The 24,725-nt window shown below is 50.2% G+C and overlaps 1 protein-coding gene across 1 annotated transcript in view; it reads right to left on the reverse strand.

The window, feature by feature from the left end:
• Nucleotides 1-16,902, reverse strand: part of EIF2AK2 (eukaryotic translation initiation factor 2 alpha kinase 2) — a 43,786-nt gene extending 26,884 nt beyond the window's left edge. The window contains exons 1-4 of the mRNA XM_090045379.1: nucleotides 16,474-16,902; nucleotides 15,471-15,579; nucleotides 13,067-13,187; nucleotides 11,513-11,703 (exon numbers count right to left, since the gene is read on the reverse strand). Of these exons, the coding sequence (XP_089901505.1) occupies nucleotides 11,513-11,703; nucleotides 13,067-13,187; nucleotides 15,471-15,568 (410 nt within the window). The 5' untranslated portion in view covers nucleotides 15,569-15,579; nucleotides 16,474-16,902. The remainder of the gene's footprint in view (nucleotides 1-11,512; nucleotides 11,704-13,066; nucleotides 13,188-15,470; nucleotides 15,580-16,473) is intronic.
• Between the last annotated feature and the right edge of the window lie 7,823 nt (nucleotides 16,903-24,725).

Below are 24,725 nucleotides of genomic sequence, written 5' to 3' on the forward strand. Positions count from 1 at the left end.
GGTGGCCAGTTCCTCCACCTGCTGTTGTTGCCACTGGGAGATGGGTGTGGGGGGTCCCCACAGTCCCCCATCCTATTGCCCGCTCCACAGCCACACCCCATCACAAACCCCCCTTACACCCCACCATACACACAGCCCTTTGCCCCACACACAATATATAGGAATAAGATTATTTCTGGAGTTTTTAGGCAATCACCTCTATATTTCAATGAGGTAAGGAGACTAGTTGGGGAGGCACTGAGATCCCAGAGGGGAGGGGAGTTGGGAGTCCGAGAAGAGTGGTTGTTCCTTAAGGAGATGATCCTCCAAGCCCAAAGGGTGACAATCCCAATGCGGAATAAAGTGGGCAAGAGCGCTCAAAAGTCCCCATGGCTCACCAAAACCAACCAGGAATGTCTCAAAGCTAAAAAGGAGGCGCACACCCAATGGAAGGGAGGGGCCATCACCAAGGAGGATTATACCTCTATTGCTGAAGACTGTAAGGGGCTGTTAGGAAGGCTAAGGCAGAGATGGAACTGGGACTAGCAACCTGGCTCAAGGATAACAGGAAGTCCTTTTTTAAATACATAGTGGGTAAAAAGAAGGTACCGGGTAATGTACAGCCTCTGCAGGACACATTAGGAAATCTGGTGGTTACACCAGATAACAAAACTAACCTTTTTAACAATTTCTTTGCCTCCATTTTTTTGAGCAGGGCCCGGGGCACCCCCCCACCGGGATTCCTGACAGATCCAGGGGAGGCACTGCCAGGCCCAGGGTCAGTGAGGACATAGTCAGGGAACTTCTGGCGGGACTAGATGTGTTCAAATCAGCAGGTCCTGATGATCCCCACCCCAGAGTGCTGAGGGAATTAGCAGAGCTCATTGCGGGACCCCTGGCACAGCTTTATGAGCGCTCATGACTCACAGTGCTCTGGTGATGTGCTGAAAGACTGGAAAAGGGCCAATGTGGTCCCATACCAAGGGCGTCCGGGAATGCCTGATTGCCAAAAAGGCGGCGTACACCAGGTGGAAGTGGGGTGCTATCTCCAAAGAGGAGTGTACCTCCTCTGCTCAGGCCTGTAGGGGGTCTGTCAGGAAAGCTAAGGCGGACATAGAGCTAGGACTAGCGTTCAAGATCAAGGATAATAAAAAGTCCTTTTTCAAATGTATAGGGAGGATGAACAAGGCACTGGGTAATGTGGGGCTCCTGCAAAATATGCTGGGCAATCTGGTGGTTGCGCCAGAGGAGAAAGCGGACCTCTTTAACCAATTCTTCACCTCCATTTTCTTGTGCAGGGACCGGGACTTCCCTGCTGTGATGCAAGACGGACTTGAGGGAAACGCCTCCAGACCTCAGGCTGGGGAGGACCAGGTTAGAGAGCTTCCGGAGGGGCTGGATGTGTTCAAGTCAGCGGGTCCAGATGCTCTCCACCCCAGGGTGTTGAGGGAGCTAGCTAGGGTTATTGCAGGGCCCTTGGCACGGCTTTACGAGCACTCGTGGTGCTCGGACCAGGTGCCAGATGACTGGAAGATAGCTAACGTGTTCCCCATCTTCAAAAAAGGGAAGAGAGAGGACCCGGGCAACTACAGGCCCATCAGTCTTACTTCTATCCTAGGGAAACTCTTTAAGAAGATCCTCAAGGAGCACATCTGTGATGGGCCGGCTTCAGGGATGATGCTCAAGGGCAACCAGCACACTTTCATTAGGGGCAGGTCATGTCAGACCAACCTGATTCCCTTTTATGATCAGGTCACAAAGGCAATGGATGCAGGTGTCACCGTGGACGTAGTCTTTCTAGACTTCAGCAAGGCCTTTGACACCGTCTCCCATCCCATCCTCATTAAAAAACTAGGCGACTGTGGCATTGATGCCTGCACAGTCAGATGGATTGCAGATTGGCTCAAGGGTCATACTCAGAGGGTGGTGGTGGATGGGTCATATTCAACCTGGGGGGGAAGTGGGCAGCGGAGTCCCTCAGGGCTCGGTCCTTGGGCCCGCGCTGTTCAATTTCTTCATCAGAGATTTGGACGATGGGGTGAAAAGCAACCTGTTTAAATTAGCTGATGATACCAAAATTTGGGGTGAGGTGAGCTAGTTGGGAGGGAAAGATTGCAGCAAGATCTGGATAGGTTACAGGAGTGGGCTAACATAAACAGGATGTGTTTCAATACTGACAAATGCAGGGCAGTAGAAACCAGCAGCACACTTACAGAATGGGAAACTCCCTTCTTGAGAGCACAGAGGCAGAAAGGGATCTCAGCGTCATTACTGATTCCAAGATGAACATGGGCCAACAATGCGAAGTCACGGTTGGCAGGGCTAACCGGACCTTGTCGTGCATCCACAGATGCATCTCAAGTGGGGCCAAGGATGTGATCCTCCCCCTCTGTGCAACGCTGGTCAGGCCACAATTGGAGTACTGTGTCCAGTTCTGTGCGCCCTATTTCAGGAGGGATCTGGACAACATTGAAAAGGTCCAGAGGAGGGCCACCCGCATGATCCGGGGACAACAGGGCAGACCCTACAATGAAAGACTGCAGGACCTAAACCTGTTCAGCCTTCACAAGAGAAGGCTGAGGGGGGACCTGGTGACTGTCTATAAACTCACTAGAGGGAACCAGAAGGCTTTGGGGGAGACCCCATTTCCCCTACCGCCCCCTGGCATAAGAAGGAATAACGGCCACAAGTTGTTGGAGAGTAGGTTTAGATTAGACATCCGCAAGAACTACTTCACAGTTAGGGTGGCTAGGAGCTTAAACCAACTTCCAAGGGAAGTGGTGCTGGCTCCTACCCTGGGGGTCTTTAAGAAGAGGCTTGATGCCTACCTGGCTGGACTCATTTGAGTCCAGTTTTTCTCCCGCCCAGGCGGGGGGCCGGACTGGAAGATCTACAAGGTCCCTTCCCACCCTACTTCTATGATTCTATGATTTTCAAAAAAGAGAGGAAGGGGGACCCAGGAAACTACAGGCCCGTTAGTCTTACCTCGGTTCTGGGGAAGCTCTTTAAGACAATTACCCAGGAGCACATCTGTGAGGGACCAGCAGGGGAACATATGCTTAGGGGCAACCAACATGGGTTCATTTGAGGCAGATCCTGTCAGACCAACCTGGTCGCCTTCTGCGACCAAGTCACAAAATTCTTGGATGCAGGTGTCGCGGTGGACATAGTCTTTCTGGGGCCTTCGACACTGTCTCTCACCCCATTCTCATTAAGAAATTAGGCAACTGTGGCATCGATGCCTACACAGTCAGATGGGTCACAAATTTGCTGGAGGGCCACACCCAGAGAGTGGTGGTAGATGGGCCATTTTCGACCTGGAGGGATGTGGGCAGTGGGGTCCCTCAGGGCTCGGTCCCACACTGTCAACATCTTCATCAGCGACTTGGACGAGGGGATGACAACCACCTTGTTCAAGTTCACGGATGATACTAATATGTGGGGAGAAGTGGGCATGCTGGAGGAGAGGGACAGGCTACAACTAGACCTGGACAGGTTACAGGGGTGGGCGGATGAGAACAGGATGGGTTTCAATACTGACAAGAGCAAGGTACTGCACCTGGGGAAGAAGAACCAGCAGCATACCTACAGGCTGGGGAACTCCCTTCTTGTCAGTACAGAGGCAGAAAAGGATCTTGGAGTCATTACTGATTCCAAAATGAACATGGGCCGCCAATGTGGAGAAGCAGTCAGGAAGGCTAACCGCACCCTGTCATGCATCCACAGATGTATCACAAGCAGGTCCAAGGAGGTGATCCTCCCCCTCTATGCGACAGTGGTCAGGCCGCAGCTGAAGTACTGCATCCTGTTCTGGGCGCCGCAGTTCAGAAGGGATGTGGACAGCATGGAGAGGGTCCAGAGGAGGGCCACTCACATGATCAGGGGGCAGCAGGGCAGGCCCTACAAGGACAGGCTACGGGACCTGAACCTGTTCAGCCTCCACAAGAGAAGGCTGAAGGGGGATCTGGTGGCCGTCTACAAACTGGCCAAGGGGACCAGCAGGCTATGGGAGAGTCCCTGTTCCCCCGAGCACTACCAGGAGTAACAAGGAATAACAGCCATAAGTTGACTGAAAGTAGATTCAGGCTAGATATCAGGAGGTGCTACTTCACAGTCAGAGCAGCTAGGAGCTGGAACCGATTTCCAAGGGAAGTGGTGCTGGCTCCTACCCTGGGGGTCTTCAAAAGGAGGCTAGACAGACACCTTGCCGGGGTCATTTGACCCCAGCATTCTTTCTTGCCCAGGGCAGGGGGTCGGACTTGATGATCTACTTAAGTCCCTTCCAACCCTACCAACTATGAAACTATATACAGTACGCGAACACAAATCATAACAAAAAAATTTTTTTTGTAAAAAAATTAAAATAGCTTATAGTACAGGGGTCAGCAACCCCGGGCATACATGCCAAGCATGGCAAGCAAGGCCATTTTGCTTGGCACGCCACTGCCAGCTCGGGCTCCAAGCAGCTGCTGCCAGCCATGGAGCCCAGGCTGCTCCCAGCAGGCAGCTGGGATGCTGCAAGCCCTGCTGCAAGCAGACTGGGCTCCTTGGCCCAGCTGCAGCCAGAGACTACAAACAGCTGCTCTGGGCTCCAGCACGTTTGCACTCCAGCACCTTCCAAGGTAGACATTGTGTTTTTTTCAGCACTCCGGCCAAAAAATGTTGCCTACCCCTATTATAGTAGGTGTTTGACTTTTAGTATATGATTTGTTTTTTTCTGGTTCTAAGATGGCAATCCTCCCCTCCCAAAAGGAGTACTTCCAGGGCAAGGGGCGGGACTTCCAGTGGCAAAGGTCAGGGGTTAGGGATGGGACTACTGGTCCCAAGATGTCAACCAGGGGGCGGGCACCTGTCAAGGGGTGGGGCTACCCTTGCAGCTCTCAACAGCTCAGGAAAAGTCATTAAATGGCCCTCCAGCCAAAATAAATTGCCCACCTCTTCTCTAGTTCTACCATAATGCACGTACCTAACTTTACTCTTATGAGTAAATCAGTAAAAGTATCATGAGAATGAAGTTACATGCACAAATAAGTGTTTGTATGACAGGGCTCGAAGTACAAACAAGATGTCATGTGGGTGAACACAACAGACAGGCAGGAATGGAAATGCAAACTTGGATATATTACATAAACATGCTGTTTAGAGTGTTCATAGTTGCAGGCAGCGTTAAGTTGGGAGCGCATTATTTCTTAATTGCCTTTTTGAGTAAACTAAGTAAGAGAAAGTGTCACTTTATTGGCTACCTCTAGGAACTATCAATGTTGTGCATTCAAGTTTATTTTCCTAATAAGGCTGCTAGTAGTATAACCTATTAATACATTTGAAGTCTTCATTGAAAGTTTCTCTCTCTAAAGTTTATCCTTTTTGGTCCTCTCTGTGCCTCAACAGCTATCCCATAAGATTCTATAGAGTCTCTTGGGCATTGCACTATTCTCCCACTTCTAAAACTTACCTTGACTTACCTACGCAGTAGTCAAGTGTGACAGAGAGCCTGGGACACTCTGTTACTTTAAGTGGGAAGCAGCTTAGGGAGTGTTTTGCAGGACAGGCAGAGCAGAGCTGCCAAAGTAATCAGTTAAACAGATTAGTTAGCAAGCACCTGCAGGAAGTCCAAAGGAGTTACCTGACTGGAAGCAGGCAGGACCATAGGAGAAATATAGGGCAGGCAATCTGGTGAGCAGGGAAGAGCTGGAGGCATCTGTGATTTACAGGCAAACTGTGAGTGTGCTAGGCCCTGAGACAGCTAGGGAATCCAATGGCTAGCAGCTGTTAACCCAGGTTAGAGTTTTCTTAGAGCCCTGAGTGCTTGTGTTTGTACTTTTGTTTAGCCCTGTGACTTGGCAGGACAAGACACTGAGTGAAGAACCCAGTGGTTTGGGAGGGAGGAAACTGTGAAGGATGGCTTGAAGATCCCATAGCACCCAGAGCATGGGGTGCAGCAATCATGTCGAGCCCATGATAGACAATCCCAGACTGGCTAGGTGAGGTGTACCTAATACACCCGAGAGATGACCTCATAGAGCCCATGAAGGGCAAGCCTAGAGTGCCTGCAAGGGGTGCACCAAGCACACCTAGAGAGGCAATCTTATAGATCCTGTGAGAGGCAAATCCAGAGCACCTAGCAGGGGGTACACCGAGCACACCCACGGGAGCAATCCTATAGTGCCCGAGAGCGGGGAATCACAGAGTGCCTGGAGGGGGGAACAGTTAACATGCCCAGCGGGACAATACCAGAGAGCCTCTGAAGGCACAGCAGCATGAGAGGGGGCATAGATGGAACCGACAGGCCTAGGACCTGGGACCCAGACAGACAGAGTTTTTCATTTCACCACCTGCCCTGGGAGAGGGGCCCCACTGGCTGGGCTGTTTGCTGCTGATTGCTGGGGAAGCAAAAAACATGGTTTTAAATATGCCATAATTTTTACTTACCCAGTGATCAGCAGCAAACAGCCCAGCCAGCAGAGCCCCTCTGGCAATCAGGGGCAGGTGAGGGAAGAGGAGAAGAAGCAGTGAAATGAAAAACTTTAAAGGAGCTGCTGTGGAGGGTACTTCCAGCATGATTTAATGAGACCACTAGCTATAACTAAGATTAGATTAGATTATGACCTGAAGAAGAACATCTTTCATTCAAAAGCTTATCAATCTCTACCCCAACTACACAGGTGGTCCAATAAAAATATCACCCTAAGAAATCCTTGCCTCTCACATAATTTCAATTAGACATGTTGATCTTTGCACTGTTCTTTACTGAATGCACAATGCATGGCACCATGGGTCTCTGTTCATGAATGTAACCTCTGTCTACCACCATAATAAATAAATAAATTATCCTCTCATTTCACCTAAATCAATATCATATATGGGAAGAGGTGCAAGTATTCTACTCTTGAATAACAAGAAACTAGTAAACTCCTATGTTGAGCTGAGAAAAGAAACCTGCCTCTTAAAGATGACCAGACTTGGTCAGAGGGAGGACTTGCAGCAGTTGCCTGATATTCTAATGGGGTCAGAAGTGTGTAGCTGCACTCTCTAACTTGGGAAACCATAAAAAGAAGCAACAGGAAAATTCAGACCCATACCTGGCAAAAAGGAGAACCTAGGCAACCAAGTTCCCAAACTATTTTTAGTAGGTCTGGGAACTAATACAGGTTTCCCTCGATTTATGCTGTACATGCATTGCCAGAGAATGGCGCATAAATTGTATTTGCATAAAGCAAACCCAGTTTATAATGAACAAATAGGGATACGTTCCCATGGCAGTGAGGGAGGGAGGGATGGAGTGAGACTGGGACTAGGGAAGGGGCTGGGGAAGTGGCACTGCTCCTGGGGCTGCACAAGGCAGCAAAGCAGAGGGAATAGAGCGGCACTCGCCCCAGCCACAGCTGCAGTGGGAGTGGCCGGCACCAGCTGCCTTCAGCCACTGGGCTGCACCATGCTCCGCCTGTCCCCAGTCATTCCAGGTCCTCGGCTGTGCTGTGCCTTGGTGCAGGCAGCTGGTGTCAGCTGCTCTCAGGGCTGCTGCAGCAGGGGCTGGGGTGAGTACTGTGCCCTGCGCCACCGGGGGCTCCATTTGTCCACACTCACCCCAGCCTGTGCTGGAACAACCCTGGGAGCAGCCGACACCAACTGCCTGCACCGCAGCACGGTGCAGCCCAGGAGCTAGAGTGAGCCCAGGCATGGTGGGGGCAAGTGGAGCACAGTGCAGCCCTGCGGCTGCAGGCAGCTGGTGCGGGCCGCTCCCAGGGCTCCTGTAGACAGGGCTGAGGTGAGTGGGACCACAGCCCTTTCCCCTCCCACCACAGACTTACCTGCTTGAGTGGGGGATGGGGGAGGGGGGACATCTATGCTGATTGCATAAGAGTGAGTTTACTTCACATATGACGAAATATGGGTCTAAATATGCTCATCGCATAGGAGCAATTTCGCATAAAAAGAATGCGCGTAAATGGAGGGAAACCTGTATACCAAAGAAAAAGCTGCTGTGCTAAGGCTTCCTTTAGAGAAGGTTACAGAAGCTACACTGAGTTTGGTTTTATTTCATGCACCTTTTACTGAAAAAAGTCAAACTAAGCTGCCTTATTCACTTAGAACTTGGAAGATGATTATGTCAGCGATTATGTCAGAATTAATATCTTCCACTTCATGCTGCCAAAAGCAGAGCCTGGAATATATTCTGTGCCATTTGAGATCTAACTCAAAGGAGTGGTAACCCTAAATGTTAACACAAAGTTCTAACAAGAGGCAGTGGTCCTGCTCCAACCTGTTCTGGAGGTCCTCTATTTACAGCAGGGGTGGGCAATTATTCCAGGCGGAGGGCCATTTACCCAGTTTTGGCAAGCTGTTAATAGGTAGCCCCGCCCATTGACAGGTGCCCCGCCCCCTGGTCACCATCTTGGAACCAATGTCTCAGGGCCAGTACTGGTGGGGCCCAGAGCAGGACACAGGCTGGCAGGGGTCTGTGGAGCCGGGTTGGGCTGTACCAGCAGGGAGAGGGGGGAACTGGCCCAGCTCCATAGAGCCCCTGCCAGCCAGGACCCTGTACCCCTGCCACCCTGCTCTGGGCCCCTCCGGCACTGGCCCCAGGACACTGGTGTGGGACCTGTGCACCTGCTTACTCCCAGTGCCTCCCAGCCCCGCAGTACAGGCTGGGGGTAGCATGCAGCCCTGACATCCTGCTCGCCCACAGGGAATGAACTGGTGCTGAGCACAGGGGAAGGGCAGCCCCTCCCCTATCCCATGGCCAGCACTCCCTGCTGCAGCTGCTCGCAGCCCACGTGGGGCCGTCCTGAGCAGGCACAGACGGGGGCCAGGGTGGAAAGGCTGCAGATGTTTGCAGCTGGCCCAGGTTCTGGGTAGCTGCTGACAGCTACAGAGCCCGGGCTAGGGGGCAGGGGCTCTGGGTGGGGGGCAAAGGGAAGCAGGTGTGGGGAGCAGGGGGCACAAGCAGGGCATCCTGCCATGTACCGCCTGCCCTCATTTTGTTTTGAGCAGGCACAGGCAACCCCAGGCGGCTGCAAGCAGCTGCAGCATGGGGTGCCAGGCATGGGGCGGAGCAGGGGCTGCTTTCCCCATGCTCAGCACCAGCTTGTAACCTGGCCCCGCTGCCAGCCTGGGCCCCAAGCGGCTCTGGGCTCGCCTGTTGGGGCTGCTCCACAATGGCAGCAGCTGTGGCCCCCCCACTTGCTGTGTTGGGCAGCATTGGCTGCTGCTGCCCAGCATACGAGTTCTGGAGGGGCAGCAGCAGCAAATACTGGCCAGCACAGCAAGCGGGGGGGCCACAGCTGCTGCTGCTGTGCACAGTCCCGACAGTGAGCCTAGAGCTGCGTGGGGCCCAGGCTGGCAGCAGGGGTGGGTTACAAGCTGGTGCTGAGCCCAGGGAAAAGTGGCCCCTCGCCTGCCCTGTGCCCCGCGCTGCAGCCGCTCACAGCCTGCTTGGGGATGCCTGTGCCTGCTCAAGACAGCCTCGCGTGGGCTACAAGCGGCTGCAGTAGGGAGCACCAGCCGTGGGGCAGGGAGGGCCCACCCTCCCTGCCCCACTTACCTGAGGTTCCGGTGCCAGAGAAGCCAGATGGTCCCAGGCCAGAAGCCCCTCGTGGGGCTTCCGGCTGGCGAGGCAGGGTTGGGCGGACTCTGCAGTTGTGGGAGCCCGCCAGGCTTCCCCTGGGTCCTACTACCCCTGGCTTCTGTCATTTTTGACATGAACCAAAGACAGAGAAATATTTTCTAAATTTTTTAGGGGTCCCACAGGCCGGACAGAATGGCCTCGTGGGTTGAATCCAGCCTGTGGGCCATATTTTGCCCACTCCTGATTTACAGCCTCAAGAATAAAGCAGTCCAGATTATACATTATAAGAAGAAAGAGTTCACAAACAACATATTTTCTCCTTTAAAGGTCACCACTTAGCACATGTGGGGCTAATCTAGCTCCCTATGAACACCATAACACAAGTGCCAATAACTGAGTCTTATAAATGAAGAGTCAAGTTATTATCAAAATTAAAACTGAACAGAAAACAAAGCGAGAATTTAGGGGACCAGACACTGGCACTGTTACAAGCTGTAATTTTTTTTTTTAATGAATCATATCGTGTTGGTTCTTTCTACCTGACCTTTTTAAGGTCAGGAACTAGAAAAGTGGAGCTTCATTTGCTCCAGTACAGGCAGTCCTCAGACTTTCCATGCAATTGGTTCCTGAAAAACACATCTTAAATCAATACGTCATAACTCAGAAACAATTTTCTCATAGGAACCATGTTACAAATGGGGAACTGGTTCCTTTACAACGGTTGATACTGCATGTGGCTGGTAAGTGGTGGCAGGGAAGGGGGAAGGGAAGGTGTAGGGGCACAGATCAACAACCCCCAATGGTGACAGAGGGACTGGGACTGGGACTGGGGCTGGGAATGGAGCAAGCGCTGTCCAGCTGGGACCAGCTGGGTACGGCGGAGTAGCTGGGGCAGCAGCTCCTGCCTCTTCATGCTGCTTATCTGGGGACTCAACCAGCAGTTCCCACTGCTTATCCAGGTAGGCACGGCGGGGCATGTGCCCCTGGATCTGTGCAGGGTGGGACTGGGGCTACACCAGGCTGCACTCCAGGCAGGCAGCAGGGGTATATTGAATTTCTGGGTGGCTGCAGCCCTCCTACAGCCCCGATCTAGGGGCATACACCCCCCCTGCCCTCCCACTGCTCGCCCAGCCAGGACAGGGCAGGCACAGGACGGAGCTGCTGCGCTGCCTCCAGACAAGGAGCACTCAGTGGCACAAGCCACCCCCCGCCCCCCGTACACCCCGGACAAGCCGTAGCTTTGAGAGCATGGGGGGAGGGGCATGTGGCCCCAAATTGGGGCAGGGCAGGCAGTGCAGCCCCTGCTCTGCCCACCCTACACTGCACAGATCCAGGGGCACACACCCCACCATGCCCTCCCAGACCAGCAGCAGGAGCAGCAGCAGGAACTGCCAGACAAGGAGTGTGCCCGCCTTCCCCACGCCCGCTTGGCCCCAGCTGGGCAGCACTTGCCCCAAACCTAGTCCCAGTCCCTCCCTCACCACAGGAGCCATTGATCTGCCCCCGACACTCCTTCCCTTGCCCCACACCTTCCACCACTTACCAGCTGCATGCAGTATGAACCATTGTAAAGATGAAATCCATGTTGGAATGTTGAAACAGGGCACCAATTTATAAACGTCATAAGTGAAATTCATTGCAACTCAAAAAGTCCTAAGTTGAGGACTGCCTGTACATCAATATTCCACTAAGTGATTCACTTATTTTCTATCTGTATTTTCAACTATGAATATAGCACCTCCACCATACAAAAACTGTGGCCAATAAACTTCTAGAACTAAAGCCTAAAAATGTCCTATTCCTTATTTTTCTTCTACCTACTAAATCACCATGTCCTTTAGCTATTAACAACTGATATCTGGTTGAATTTCTGAAGAATATCATAAAAGAATGTGTGTTAAGAAATGATGCCATGAACCAAATACAGGGAAGAACCAAAAGCAAATAACAACATTAAGTGCATCTTACTTTGGTAAATGAGGTAATCCAGACTGCAACTCTTCAGAATAGGTAACCATACAGTGGTTCTTCTGTCCATATTGGGACAATAAAGAAATATAGTCCACCTTAGAAGGTAATGGTTTCTTTTCTTCTACATCTGCTAAAGGTGCTGGTGGTAGCAGTGATACCAAAGGTTGTACATTTGAGGCACACTCAGGCTACAAAATATATAAAGGATGAATAGTTTTAAAAGCTGCAATTTACTAAATAGCATGAAATATACATTGTCTGAGGGTTCCCATTAGCTGATCCAGGCTCCTAGCTCCAGGGGCACACAACAGGCTCCTGCACCATGCATCTCCAAGGCTGGGAGCCCATCAGCTGATCCCTACTTGCAACTGCAGGGACACACCTGATCAGCAAAGGCATTCCCAGCCAGGAGACTCCAGCCACGGAAGCACAGCATGGTAGCCCCATCAGCTGCAGCGTTCCAGCCTCTGGAACACATGGGAATCCAGATCAGTTGACATGGCTCCTAGCCACAGGGTGCACCTAGCCATATATTTAATGAATGGCATGATGGGAATCAGCCACAAAGTTATTATACATTTTTTGCAGAACAACTTTATTGTGGCTTATTCCTTGTTTATGGTGCCATTAATTGCTTTAAAGTGTGGCTGGGTTACAATTTAAGGTGCGATTAACTGGTCTATTTAAATGTAAATCCTGACCAAATTCATGTCTGATGACTGTTTGGTGGCTTATGCATAATGAATTATTGCTCACAATGGGGTTCCCACTAATATATCTCTTAGTCTATAAAGCTGCATATCAACTCTAGAGGGTCGATATGCAACTTTTATAGACTAACTAAGATATAAAGAGCACAAGCTTTCATGACTCCAAATTCACTTCATCAGATACTGTTTATAGTCACAGAAGAGAGATAAAGGTTGACTAGGTCTGAAAACTATGCTTCAGTTTCTCACCTCAGTTCATGGATAAGAAACATATGAAGCAATGTAAAAGAAGGCTTGTTTTGCTGCTATTAGTTTAGTATCATAGAGATCAAAGATACTGCTGGTCTACAAAACTGGCCAGGATAAAGCTCTTAATGTGGGTTTGACATGGCAATTATTCTTGTTTTGTAAAGACTCATTTGCAATGTCTCTTTCCATGGCAGGCCTTTGTTTTTCTTCATATGTTTGGAAATCAACTAATGAAGGGAGTTTTTCATATCTGCAAATCACTTCTTTAAAGCTGTCACACAGTTGAGAAACTCCACATAGACAGATGCATTCTATAGAAGACAGTAAAGGGAACTGGTCCTTGCCAAGATCAAATTTACTCCCTGCAGGCAGGGGAATGCAGAGGCTTTTAGTTTTGGCTTTGCCATACAACAGATACCCATAACTCAGAGGCAGTTTAGTGAAATATAAATGATGTCTGCCATGGTTCAGAGGATGCATCAGAAGAGGACAAATTTAAAAGCCTTTCCAACCCCAATGTAAGAATGGTATTTTACTGTTTACTTTGCAAAGTCATCTTCTATTTTATATTTAAACATGATATGCAGTTTACCTTCCCTTCTTTTTCAATAGACTCCAGTGCAGCTTTTGCTGCTGCATCTTCTGCTTTTTTTTTGGCTTGACCTTCAGCTGGAGGATATTCTTTTTTATTTATTACAGCCTTAATAGTGAACCTGCAATAAAGAAAATTAACTGCTCACAAAACACTGCCAAACCTTGCCATATACTTAAGTACCTTGTAAAGATTTGCTTGTTGTTCTTCAGAGTGTTGCTATGCTATGCTATGTTATGCTATGCTATGAAAGTACTTCGGTATTCAAGGATTTCACGCATTTAACTCCTTTCCAAAATGTTTTAGAAATTTACATTGAAACATTTTTATTTAAATATGTTCTCTCCCCTTCCCCCAACTCACATATACATATTCTCCACTTAGTATAACACTTTCTAGGTGAGAAAGGGAAAAGACAGAAATGCCATCCTGCAGCCAACTTTCCCTTGTGGAGAGACCCACCAACTTTTGCAGATGGATCTGTGGCTCAAGGACTGGACTCAAGACCCCTCAATGAACCATGGAAGACATTATCCTTGAATCAAGGGATTGCCAACTCCGATAACACTTTCTGAAAGATGGACTCCTTAAAAAACATATTGCACGGTGGTCAACAAGAGTGGATCTCTTGATACATATCCAAAACACCAACGAAGATATGTCTCACTACTACAAGTTGACAGCAGAGAGAGGGTGGAGCCTACCTTAGGTCACATGTTGTGGGGTTGCTGCAAGGATCATTTAAAAACTATCACCACTTAATCATCATAAGAATGATAATCTAGCAGCTTACATATTCTTACATTATCACAAAAATCATAGAAAATCAGGGTTGGAAGGGACCTCAGGAGGTCATTTAAGGCAGCACCATCCTCAACTGCATCATCCCAGTTTTGCCTACCTCAGTCTTAAAAAATCTCCAGGGCTGGAGATGCCACAACCTCTCTGGGTAGTCTATTCCAGTGCTTTACTACCCTCCTCATAAGAAAGTTCTTTCTAATATTTACCCTAAACTTTCCTTGAGGCTATTGCTCCTTGTTCTGCCATCTGCCACCCCTGAGAACAGTTTAGCTTCATCCTCTTCGTCACCACCCTTCAAGTAGTTGAAAGCTACTAAAGCCCCCCTCGGTCTTCCCTACCATGGACTAAATAAACCCAGTTCCCTCAGTCTCTCCTCATGTCATGTGCCCCAGCCCTCTAACCATTTCTGCTGCCTTCTGCTGAACTTAGTAGATTGTTCACTGTAGTGGGATGCACAGAACTGGACACAGCACTCCAGATGTGGCCTCACCAGTGCAGAACAGAGGCAAATACAGGCAGTCCGCAATTTACAACTTTTCACTTTATGACAAACAGCATGTGCGATATTTGCAAATTGATACCCTGTTTTGAGGTTCTGATGCAGGTTTCACCTTTACCATGCTCGATACAGCTGTGTCCACTGGTAAGTCTGTTGTGGTTGGGGGAAGAAAGGAGAAAAGGGTGTGGGGGGAGGGGGCAAATCAGTACTCCACAGTGAGAGAGGAATTGGGGCTGGGACAGGGGCTGCCAAGCTGGAGTGGGGGGGCAGGGTCAGGACTCAGGGATAGCATGGAATGGCTCCCGCCGCTGAGTACTGCTGGTCCAGGAGGGCATGGGGGGCATGTGCATCTGATCTGCATGGGGTTGGGGTGGGGCCAGGGCTGCACTGCACTCTGCTCTAGGTGGGCGCAGTGGCACTGGGAATGGGGGCTCTGCCCTCCCGCTGCTTGCCCAGCCCCAATCCCTTCCTCACTGCAGGGCATTGATCTGCCCTTCCATGCCACTTCCCTCCCCCTTCCCCCCCACAACAGACTTACCAGCTAGACACAGCTGTCGAGCATGGTAAAGGAACAAATCCCCCATTTGTAACATTGTTCCTGTGGGAAAATTGGTTCTGAGTTACCAGGTTTTGACTTATGACCTGATTTTCAGGAACCAATTATGTCGTAAGTCTGAGGACTGCCTGTAATTGCTTCCCTTGATCTACTGGCAATGCTCCTACTAATGCAGCCCAGTATGCTGTTAGTTATCTTGGCAACAAGGGCACACTGTTGACTCATGTTCAGTTCATTGTCCACTGTAACCCCCAGGTCCTTTTCTGCAGAGCTGCTGCTTAGCCAATCAGCTTCCAGCCTGCACTGGTGCATGGGATTGTTCTATCCTAAGTGCAGGACTGTACACTTGCCCTTATTGAACCTCCTGAGATTTCTTTTGGTCCAATAATCCAATTTGTCTAGGTCTCCCTAAATCCTAGGCCTACCTTCCAGCACGTACTCCCCCAATTTGGTGTCATCTGTGAACTTGCTGAAAATGCACTCCCTACCACCTTCCAGACTACTAATGAAGATCCACTGATATCTACTGGCCTCCATTATGAACTTACTTGCGATCATGAGGTGGGCCTTCCTCCCCGACAATCTCATACAACACCTTTAATCCATGTGCTTGACAATATTCATTAAGCTCTTTCTTGGATGCCATTTTGACCCAATCTGCAAGGGGGGAAAATTGACAATGAATGTGTATTTTTAGCATTTGTCTCTGCCCCAAGAAAATAAGAAAACAAACACAGAGATTGCAGACCTATAATTCAAGTGTACAGACACAGATCCAGGAAGTGTTTATGAGCATAAAGAATTATAGGCTGTTTTGCTACAAAATATTTGTTGCATGCTAAAAGAAGTGTGTCAAGGACTTAGAAACGGCCAAGCATGCCAGAGAGAGGAGGTAGAGAGGAAGTGAGGTTCAAGAAATATGATCACCCTAAGTCAGTGGTTCCCAATGTAGTGCCTGCTGGTGCCATCACCCCCCCACCCCCCAAAGCTTATTCAGGTGCCTGCCTGAATTTTCCTGATCAGTAAAATTAATTATTCCAACAAAAAATGTTGTCATATTGAGGCCCACTGCTTTTTCTTTTAAATGTGAATGTGCCCTTGGGCACCTAAATGTTGTGAATCCCTGCCCTAAGTAATGATGGATCCACATTTTTTTCTTTCACCCGCCCCCACCTTCTAGCAGCGGTCTGTGGGGTGGGAGCAGGGCCAGACACAGGCCTGGGCAAACCAGGAGACTAACCAGGGCCCAGGCAGAAAGGGGGCCCAAAAATGGTAATTTTTTGATTATTACCATCATGATCTCCATGATCATGGTAAAGAGGGACTAAAAGTTTGCCTGGGGCCACCAAGAACCTAGGTAGGGTGGGAGGGAGGAAAAAATTTGTATTAAAACTTTTTGGAAGCTTGGACTCCAGCTGCCATGTGGGGACTGGGGGCCGAATCTGGGCCTGTCTGGGGGAGATGAGGACCTTACAGCATAACCCCCAAACGTCCCCTTCCCCAAAGAAGGCAGGGCACGTTGTGGGCACAGCGGGCGACCCCCGGCTTTACCTGTGGGAAGTGTGGGCCCGGGACCTGGACGATCTGGCCTCAGGCAGCGGCTGCACCACACGCCAGCCCCGGAGGGCGCTTCCAGCTGCTGTCCCACTGCCTGCCTCCCGCTGGATCCTGCCGGAAAGCTCCTCACGCAGCTGCCGCCTGGACTAGAAAAGGGCCAAACCTTGAGCAGTATGCTTCCACAGGATCCCCAACCCGGGGAAGGCGAGGAAGTGGTGTTTTTCCCACTACTTCCGGGGGACCCGCTCCTTGCCCGCCTGCCTGCTCTCGGCTTTGCACCACTCGCCGCCCTCTGCCGCCGCCCGGTTTCGTTTTCCGCCGCCGCGCCCCCGCTCCCTGCCGCCGCGGCCGGGAATCGAAAGCGAAGGCGTGGGGCCGGCGGCGCGCTGCGCCCCGCCTCGCATGAGCGCTCGGGGGCGCGCCGGGCAAGCGGAGCCCGGGCGAAGGCACGTGAAGCCCGGGGGCATTACTGGCCCGTCAGGGCCGGATCAACGCCGGGCCCTAAGTGAAGAGGTGCTTATTTTTACGTATTGGAATGGGGGGGAGTCATATAAAAGTTTTTTTCTTCAGCTGGGGGCCCACGAAATGGTGAATCCGACCCTGGGCCCTGTTCCTCCAACCAGAGAGGGTCAAGCCGATCCAAGTTATGAAGGAGCCCCATGTTCAGAGGATGATGCAGCACTTTCTGAGCACAGGGGGCCTTTAAAGCATCGCACCCAAATGCACTGATGTATTCACTGGCCTCAGACACCTGTCTCCTCCAAGACAGCAGTTCTCAACCATTTTTGTACTGTACCGGGACTAGGCTGACCATGGTAGAGGACATGCCTGTGTTCTGCTCCTCTGTCCCCTATTGATACAAAACCCCGCACCTTTATGTTCTCTATTTTTCTCTTCAACAAGAAAAAATAGGGGACATAAAGGCATCCGGTTTTGTAGCAGTAAAGGACAACCAGACTCCCCTCTATGATGGCCACCCTAACCAGGAGTCATTTGTAAACATCAATGGCCAGTCCCAATTCAGTGCCCCTCACTCCCAACCGCTGCCCCCCAGCCCTCCAGTGTGTGGGGCAGGAGGGGCTGGAGCTCTGCCAGCCTGCAAGGGAAAAGCCACAGTTTCCCATGTTTTTCTCCTTGAAAGGAGAATCCATTTTTAAACTTTGTTTGTGACTGTTTCATATATTCTTGTGACCCACTTTTGGGTCATGACCCGCGGGCTGAGAAATGCTGCTCTAAGAATGCTGGAACGTCCATTCCTACAGCAGATGGATGGGCAAGTAAGGATCTGTGGGTAGGCCAGCAGCCTTCATTAACCACACCAACCAATAATGAGTTCACAAGTTTCAGTATTTGCAAGTCTTTAAATCTACCATGAAAGTCATCTGATAATTCAGGGACAGTCACCCTGTGGCACAACATGTCACAAGTGCCATGGTAACTCTGCATGTGGCACTTGGCAGACTAGGGAAGAGTGCACACAGCACAGCCACAGATGAGGCAGGGAGCAGAAAGCAGAGCAATGGATTGGGGAGGGGATGGAGATCTGTGTGGCAGTCAGGCCAGATCCAGATATGCAGGCACATGTGGTTTGTGGCACTGAAAACCTCTTTGCAGTGCCACAAACTCTATACTTGGCATGTTAAAGCATGTCCAGCACTGCAACTTTACAGTGTGGGGTCAAAATTTGTTACTGGGAAATTCCATAGTTTCATAGTTTCTAGGGTCGGAAGGGACCTGAGCAGATCATCTAGTCCAACCCCCTGCCATGGCAGGAAAGAGTACTGGGGTCAAACGACCCCAGCAAGGTGTTCATCTAACCTCCTCTTAAAGACACCCAGGGTAGGAGCCAGCACCACTTCGCTTGGAAGTTGGTTCCAGACCCTAGCTGCCCTGACTGTGAAGTAGCGCCTCCTGATGTCTAGTCTGAATTTACCCTCTGCCAGCTTGTGACCGTTATTCCTGGTCACTCCTAACAGTGCTCAGGGAAACAAGGACTTCCCCAGTGCCTGCTGATCCCCCCTGACTAGTTTGTAACAGGCCACAGGATCCCCCCTCAGCCTTCTCTTGTGGAGGCTGAACAGGTTCAGGTCCCATAGCCTGTCCTTGTAGGGCCTGCCCTGCTGCCCCCGATCATGCGAGTGGCCCTTCTCTGGACCCTCTCCATGTTGTCCACATCCCTCTTGAAGTGCGGTGCCCTGAACTGGATGCAGTACTCCAGCTGCGGCCTGACCAGTGCCGCATAGAGGGGGAGGATCACCTCCCTGGACCTGCTCGAGATGCATCTGTGGATACATGACAAGGTGTGGTTGGCCTTCTTGACCGCATCCCCACACTGCCGGCCTATATTCATCTTGGAGTCAATGATGACTCCAAGATCCTTTTCCACCTCTGTACTGACAAGGGAGTTCCCCAGCCTGTAAGTATGGTACCGGTTGTTCCTCCCCAGGTGCATCACTTTGCAGTTGTCAGTGTTGAATCCCATCCTGTTCTCATCCGCCCACCCTTGTAACCTGTCTAGGTCTGATTGTAGTCTGTTGCTTCCTTCTAGTGTGCCCACATCCCCCCACATCTTAGTGTCATCAGCAAATTTGAACAGGTTGCTTTTTACCCCCTCGTCCAAGTCACTGATGAAGATGTTGAACAGTGCGGGCCCGAGGACCGAGCCCTGGGGGGCCCCACTGCCCACATCCCTCCAGGTCGAAAATGACCCGTCCACCACTCTCTGGGTGCGGCACTCCAGCCAGCTGGTGACCCAATTGACTGTGGGGGTGTCAACACCACAGTCCCCCAGTTTCCAGTAGCAAAAAAACCACCATGAAAAAAAAGATGGTGCAGTGCATGCCACAAAGAGTGTGCACTGGTAGACAGAGGCTTAGTCCTTCCAGAAGATGCTCTGGCTGCTGGCCAAAGCATCTCCCCTCCTCTAGTTCTGCCCCGGCTTCTCCAGTATGCTCGGAGCCAGGATGCCAAGTGGAGCATTTTACCGTGCACCAAAGTGCATATGCAGGGTGTTGTACCCATAACGGGTCGAGTGGATGAGTTATTTAAAGTAGACACGCAGCTCTCTAAGTCAAGCTTTGTTTTATTTAAGAGAGAAAGAATAACTTATAGTATACTCACAAAATCCAATATAGCATGTTCAAGCCTTGTTACTTCTTATGCACAATTGTTAAAGACACCCTTACAGATGATGCCTGGACCAGATCAGCTAAGCTGTTGGTTCTGCAGCACCTGCAAAGCTTCTTAAGTCATTTGTTTCCCCAGCAGTATGGGGACCCGAAGATCTGCACACTTTGTTGAAATTTAATCCCAAATTTATTCGCATTCAAGCGGAACTTAAAACCAAATTTGGATTAACCTTTACTGTGATTGGCTAAGTGGCTATTCTACCTGCAGTTAGCCAACCTTATCCACATTATGCAGCTAAGTTCATATTGTATCCTATCGTGGTTAAAAATGTGTCATGCTGCACTGAGCATCTGTCTTGTTGGGCGAGCTGCTCACCTTTTGGCACAGTTTTGTGGTTTTCATCACACTGCAGCACAGGTGTTTTATTATCTTGACAATGTCATGAAACCACGTTTCCCTGTTTTGGCAGCTCCGTAGCAACTGTGCAGTCAGAACACTTAGGTTTCTCTTGTGTCAACTTCATGTCTGCTTTCTGTGCTGTCAGCACAACTGAGTATATGGGTACCACACAGGACATGTGCAGCAGCAAAAAGTGGCAGCACAAATTTGTAGGGGTGCATTAATAAGGATTTTTTTGGCCAATACTGATGGCCAATTATTTATCAGCCATATTGGCCAATACCAATCCGATTGCTGATATACAGCCAGGCAGCTCTGAGAGTAGTGTCCCACACCCGGTAAGTCTGTGCAGGGGAAAAGGGCATGGGGAGAGGCAGGTCGAGACCCTGCAGTGAGGGCGGGAGTGGGACTGGGGCTGCAGGTGGCTTGTCTGGGGCGGGGAGTGGCAGCTCCTGTCTCTGCACACCCCCCAAAGGAGGCATGTGGGGCATGTACCCCCAGATCTGTGCGCAAGTTGCCCACTGTGGGCTCGGGGTTGGGGGGAATGAGCCAGGGCTACACTCAGGGCAGGGAGGGACAGGGGTGGGGTAGGCACTGGCAGTGCTGGGAGGGGGGCTACAAGGTGGGCTACAACCACTCCAAAATTCACTATAGGCACCCCCCCACTGCTCCCTCCCCCCCACTGCTGCCACTGCCTGTACCAAGTGCAGCCCTAGCCCAGCCCCCCCCACTGGGAAGAGGCTGGCACAGCACCCAGCCCACCCTCACCTCACACACAAATACCCTTTATGTCTCTCCCAGGGAGTGTGCAGAGGCAGGGAGCTGCCCCCTCCCACCACCTGCATCCCCCAAATCAGCCTCCTAAGGCTTCATCTGCCTGTGCCCCAGCCTCACTCCATCCGTCACTGTGGGGTCTCAATCTGCACCCTCCATGATCCTTTCCTCCCCCACACCTTCCCCCCTACAGAGTTAACTGGTTAGATGCCACTCTCCAGGCTGCCAGCCTGTGTTCCTGGCCACGTGACCCAAAGTCAAACTTGGGGTCCAAAGTTCAGGGACTGGGTATACAGGCTGGAACAGGCTCCAGGGAAGTCACACAGACAAGAGCTACATGCAGACTGAGGCTGTTTTGTTGCACAGCAGGGGCTAAGTGCTGCTAAAGCTCCTAAGAGCAGCACTGGAACCAAGCAGCGGGCTCAGGCTCAGCTGGCCCTGCTTAGGGGGTTGAGTGTTAGTCACCAAGTTGCCTGACTGCCTTGCTAAGGCCTTACAGGTGTAACGAGACCTACCTTTCACCACATCATTGCAGGAGTTCTGTCCATCGCAGTACTAGCAAATTTACCTAGTGGGACACTAGCATTCTCCAGTGCATTCTCTAGTGCATTTGTGTCAATTCCATGCATTGTTTCTTTAAGAGCCACAATGCCTGCCATTTCTTTCTTTACATTTTCATCTATTCCAAAATAGCAAACAAATATTACTAGTTGTGCTTGGTCTTTGAGTTTGTCAGCAGAACAGATCACTTATATGGGCCTCTTTAAATTATTGGAAAAGATTGGCTGTCCACCAGAACTCAGTCAGCATAATCTACCCTTTCCATGACAGAATGTGGGGAACAGTCACCTATACGGGATCAACATATAAGGCTTTTGAGATTTGAAGCAGAGTCAAGCAGGGCTGTGTCCCTGCCCTCAACCTATTCAAGATTTTCTTTTCTTCTGACCTACACTTTTGAGATGGTATAATCAAGTTGAGCGCCAAGGGTGGCTGCAACACCTCCTAGTGGTCACGCAACTCCTACCCTGCTCCAGCTCTAGGGTCCCCTCCCCTTCTCACTTGTCTGCCATGCCTTTGATGTAATTGTTTAGATCAAAAGGGAGGCTACCCAATAGGTCCTAAAGCAAGCCCCAGTTCCTCTAGCAGCCAGCAGGCTCCTCCTGGACTCAAGCCTGCCCTTAAGCTGAGTGGGCACTCCTGGCCCATCTTTGCTCCAGGACACCTGTAAGTCTTAAAGGCTAATTACATGGCTCCACCTGCCGCTTATGCTACCCATCAATGATTTCAGTGGACACTTGGCCCTAGTCCAGTACCAGGCCACCTCAGGCCTTTATACCCTTGTCAGAGCCTCGGCCTTCCTGGCCCCAGCCCCTTTTCTCTTGCTTGTTCCCTTATCCCAGAATACTGTGTTGGGCCTAACTTCTGAGTCCCAGCCTGAATCTTACCCTCTTGGGTTGCACCCCACTTGGGCTATAGGCCACTGATCAGATTTCGACCATCTAGAGCTGTTTCCACCCTGCCTTGGGCACTGAGCCTGCTCTGGCTCCATCTGGGCCCCTGGCTCCTGTCTCTGCCCCTCCCATGCACAGGACCCCCCTGGCCCTGGCTTTGTCTTCCCCAGGCACTGGGCCTCCCAGCCCTTGTCCAGCTCATGCCCCAGCTAGGCTTCAGCCTTTCCCTCACTCTAGGCTTGGATCTCCCCCTCAGGTCCAAGCTTGGAATCAAGGCCCCTAGGAGGGCCCTAAACACTAGTGTGCCCCTGGCACCCTACTGTGGGTTAAACCCCAGGTACCCTGCTGTATCCTCCATTCACTCACCTTTCAACCACTCCCAAACTACCAGTTGAAACTGGAACCCAGGAGTAAGCTTTCTGGCAAACACAACTAAACCCTTGCTGAGTCCAAACATAAACAATGGCTACCTGCCTGCATAACAAGGCTTCCGCTTACCCCATGTAGGGCATCAGCACTATTCTGTGGCATGAGGTGGAGAGAAATGCATATGGCTTTTCCTTCTGTTCGCCTTACTCGAGACAGTCCCAGTACCAGCTAGCAGATTTCCTACATTCCCCTTGCTCTGTAGCTCTTGCCTCAGTGGTCTACAGGGCCAGATTGCATCTTCTGGGCTAAGCTCTGAGCTGTTGAGTCTTTCCTTGGGTCACCTGACCTTCTGCTTCCACCCCTGGCCTGTTAATCACTGTCCACACCTGAGGCAGATAGTCATCTTATTTAGATCCCTGCAACCCATCAAATCTGTTTGCAGGGGCTAGGCTGACCAGCAGACCCTGGGCTCCCTCCCCTTTCTCAACAATGGGCCAGGGGCCCTGTTACAGACAGATGCTGAAAGAATTTTATTTACATACGTGTTCAGCTCACATGCTTTAAAGCAAAGACTAAAGTGCAGAAAGTTTTGATTTGTGAGTGCCATTTGCTGATGACACTACACTGCACTGATAGTCCAGAGAGAGACATTCAAAGCCCCATGAGTCTCTTCACTCATGCCTGTTAAGAGTTTGATCTTATAATCAGCCAGAACACTGATTCACCACCTATGATCACAAGTTGTAAGTAAATTTGTATACCTTGGCCATATTGTTACCAACAACCTGTCCCTTGAAGCTGGACTGAATACTCACACAGGCAAAGCATCAGATGTCACAAGTATGCTGAGGAAAAAAGAGCTCAACATGCAGAGGAAAGACGAAACCTCAGGAAAAACCTCACACCACATTCAGGACTGTTAGATACGAACTGCACATGTGACAGTGCAGAAGGGACTGTCATTCAAGAATAGCACAACCACACCCACAGATGTTCAATGAGCTGATATCTCAGTGCAAATCTACTGACTCACAAGACAGACAGATGTCTATTGAGCATTGGTCTTGGATATCTTGACTTATCTGATGGATCACATGGTTAAAAACCCAACACAACAAATATATAAAAAACCCTTCATGTTTATTTTTATCTCCTCTATCTCTTTTTCTTGCTTTATTTTAAAAACTGTCTCCTACCTGCTGTGCACTGAAACACTTGTCCCAAAGTAGAAACTAGCCAACCTCCACTGGGGGATTCAGCTTGAGGAGTTGGCACCTTACAGCTGTAGAGCTGAGGGGGTAAGGAGAGAGCCACAGCAGGATAAGGGAGAGGCACCATGCATGGATGAGGTCCTCTAGTAGTGGGATGGATGAGGCCAATGAGTGGTGGAGCAGGGCACCTGTATAGGAGAGCCAAGATAGAATAAACTGACACAGTAGAGGCCTGTCTCAGCAAGACGTCTCACCTCTATGAGGAGGGGTTTTAGTTCCCTGTAACAAGACAGGGTGAATAGGGACGGTATTGTTGCATTTGAGTCAGGTCATTATCCTAGCACAGTGGTTCTCAACTTTTTTGGACCCCCTCATTAGACTCAAGGCACCTCTTGGAAAAATGACAGTTCTTCATTTTCACTTTTGTTTTCAACAATGGAAAAAACAATATAACACTTTTTTTGTTGCAAATGACCTCAGAAAGACCACAACAGGTCAGACTCTATTTGGAATCTCGTGAATCATGTGTTTATCTTGTGAATCATGTTTGCTAACAGTGTTAATATTATGTGGCCACAGCCCCTGGTTGAGAAGCACTGCCCTAACATGACAGGATATATCTCTGTGCTGTTCTGTAGCAAAAGGTGAGGGGGAATACATATGGCTTTTTCTTCTGGCACTGACTGGGAACTATACATGACTTGCAAGGCTCAGTTTGCAAGGCTGTACATGACTTGCAAGGCTAGTTTAGAAGGTGTTAGATATATTTGAAGCACAAAGGTATAGAAATCTTTGTTCTTTTCTCCCCTTCTAGGCTAAGTACAGTCAAAACTCCCAAGACTGACTCGATTCAATCTTTGCAGGTGAGTCTAAGCTGCATAGATTAAACTGATAAGCGAGTGACAAACAT

Source organism: Crocodylus siamensis, chromosome 1 (genome assembly GCF_052110815.1).
Source record: "Crocodylus siamensis isolate JL-2025a chromosome 1, ASM5211081v1, whole genome shotgun sequence".
NCBI classification, from domain to species: Eukaryota; Metazoa; Chordata; order Crocodylia; family Crocodylidae; genus Crocodylus; species Crocodylus siamensis.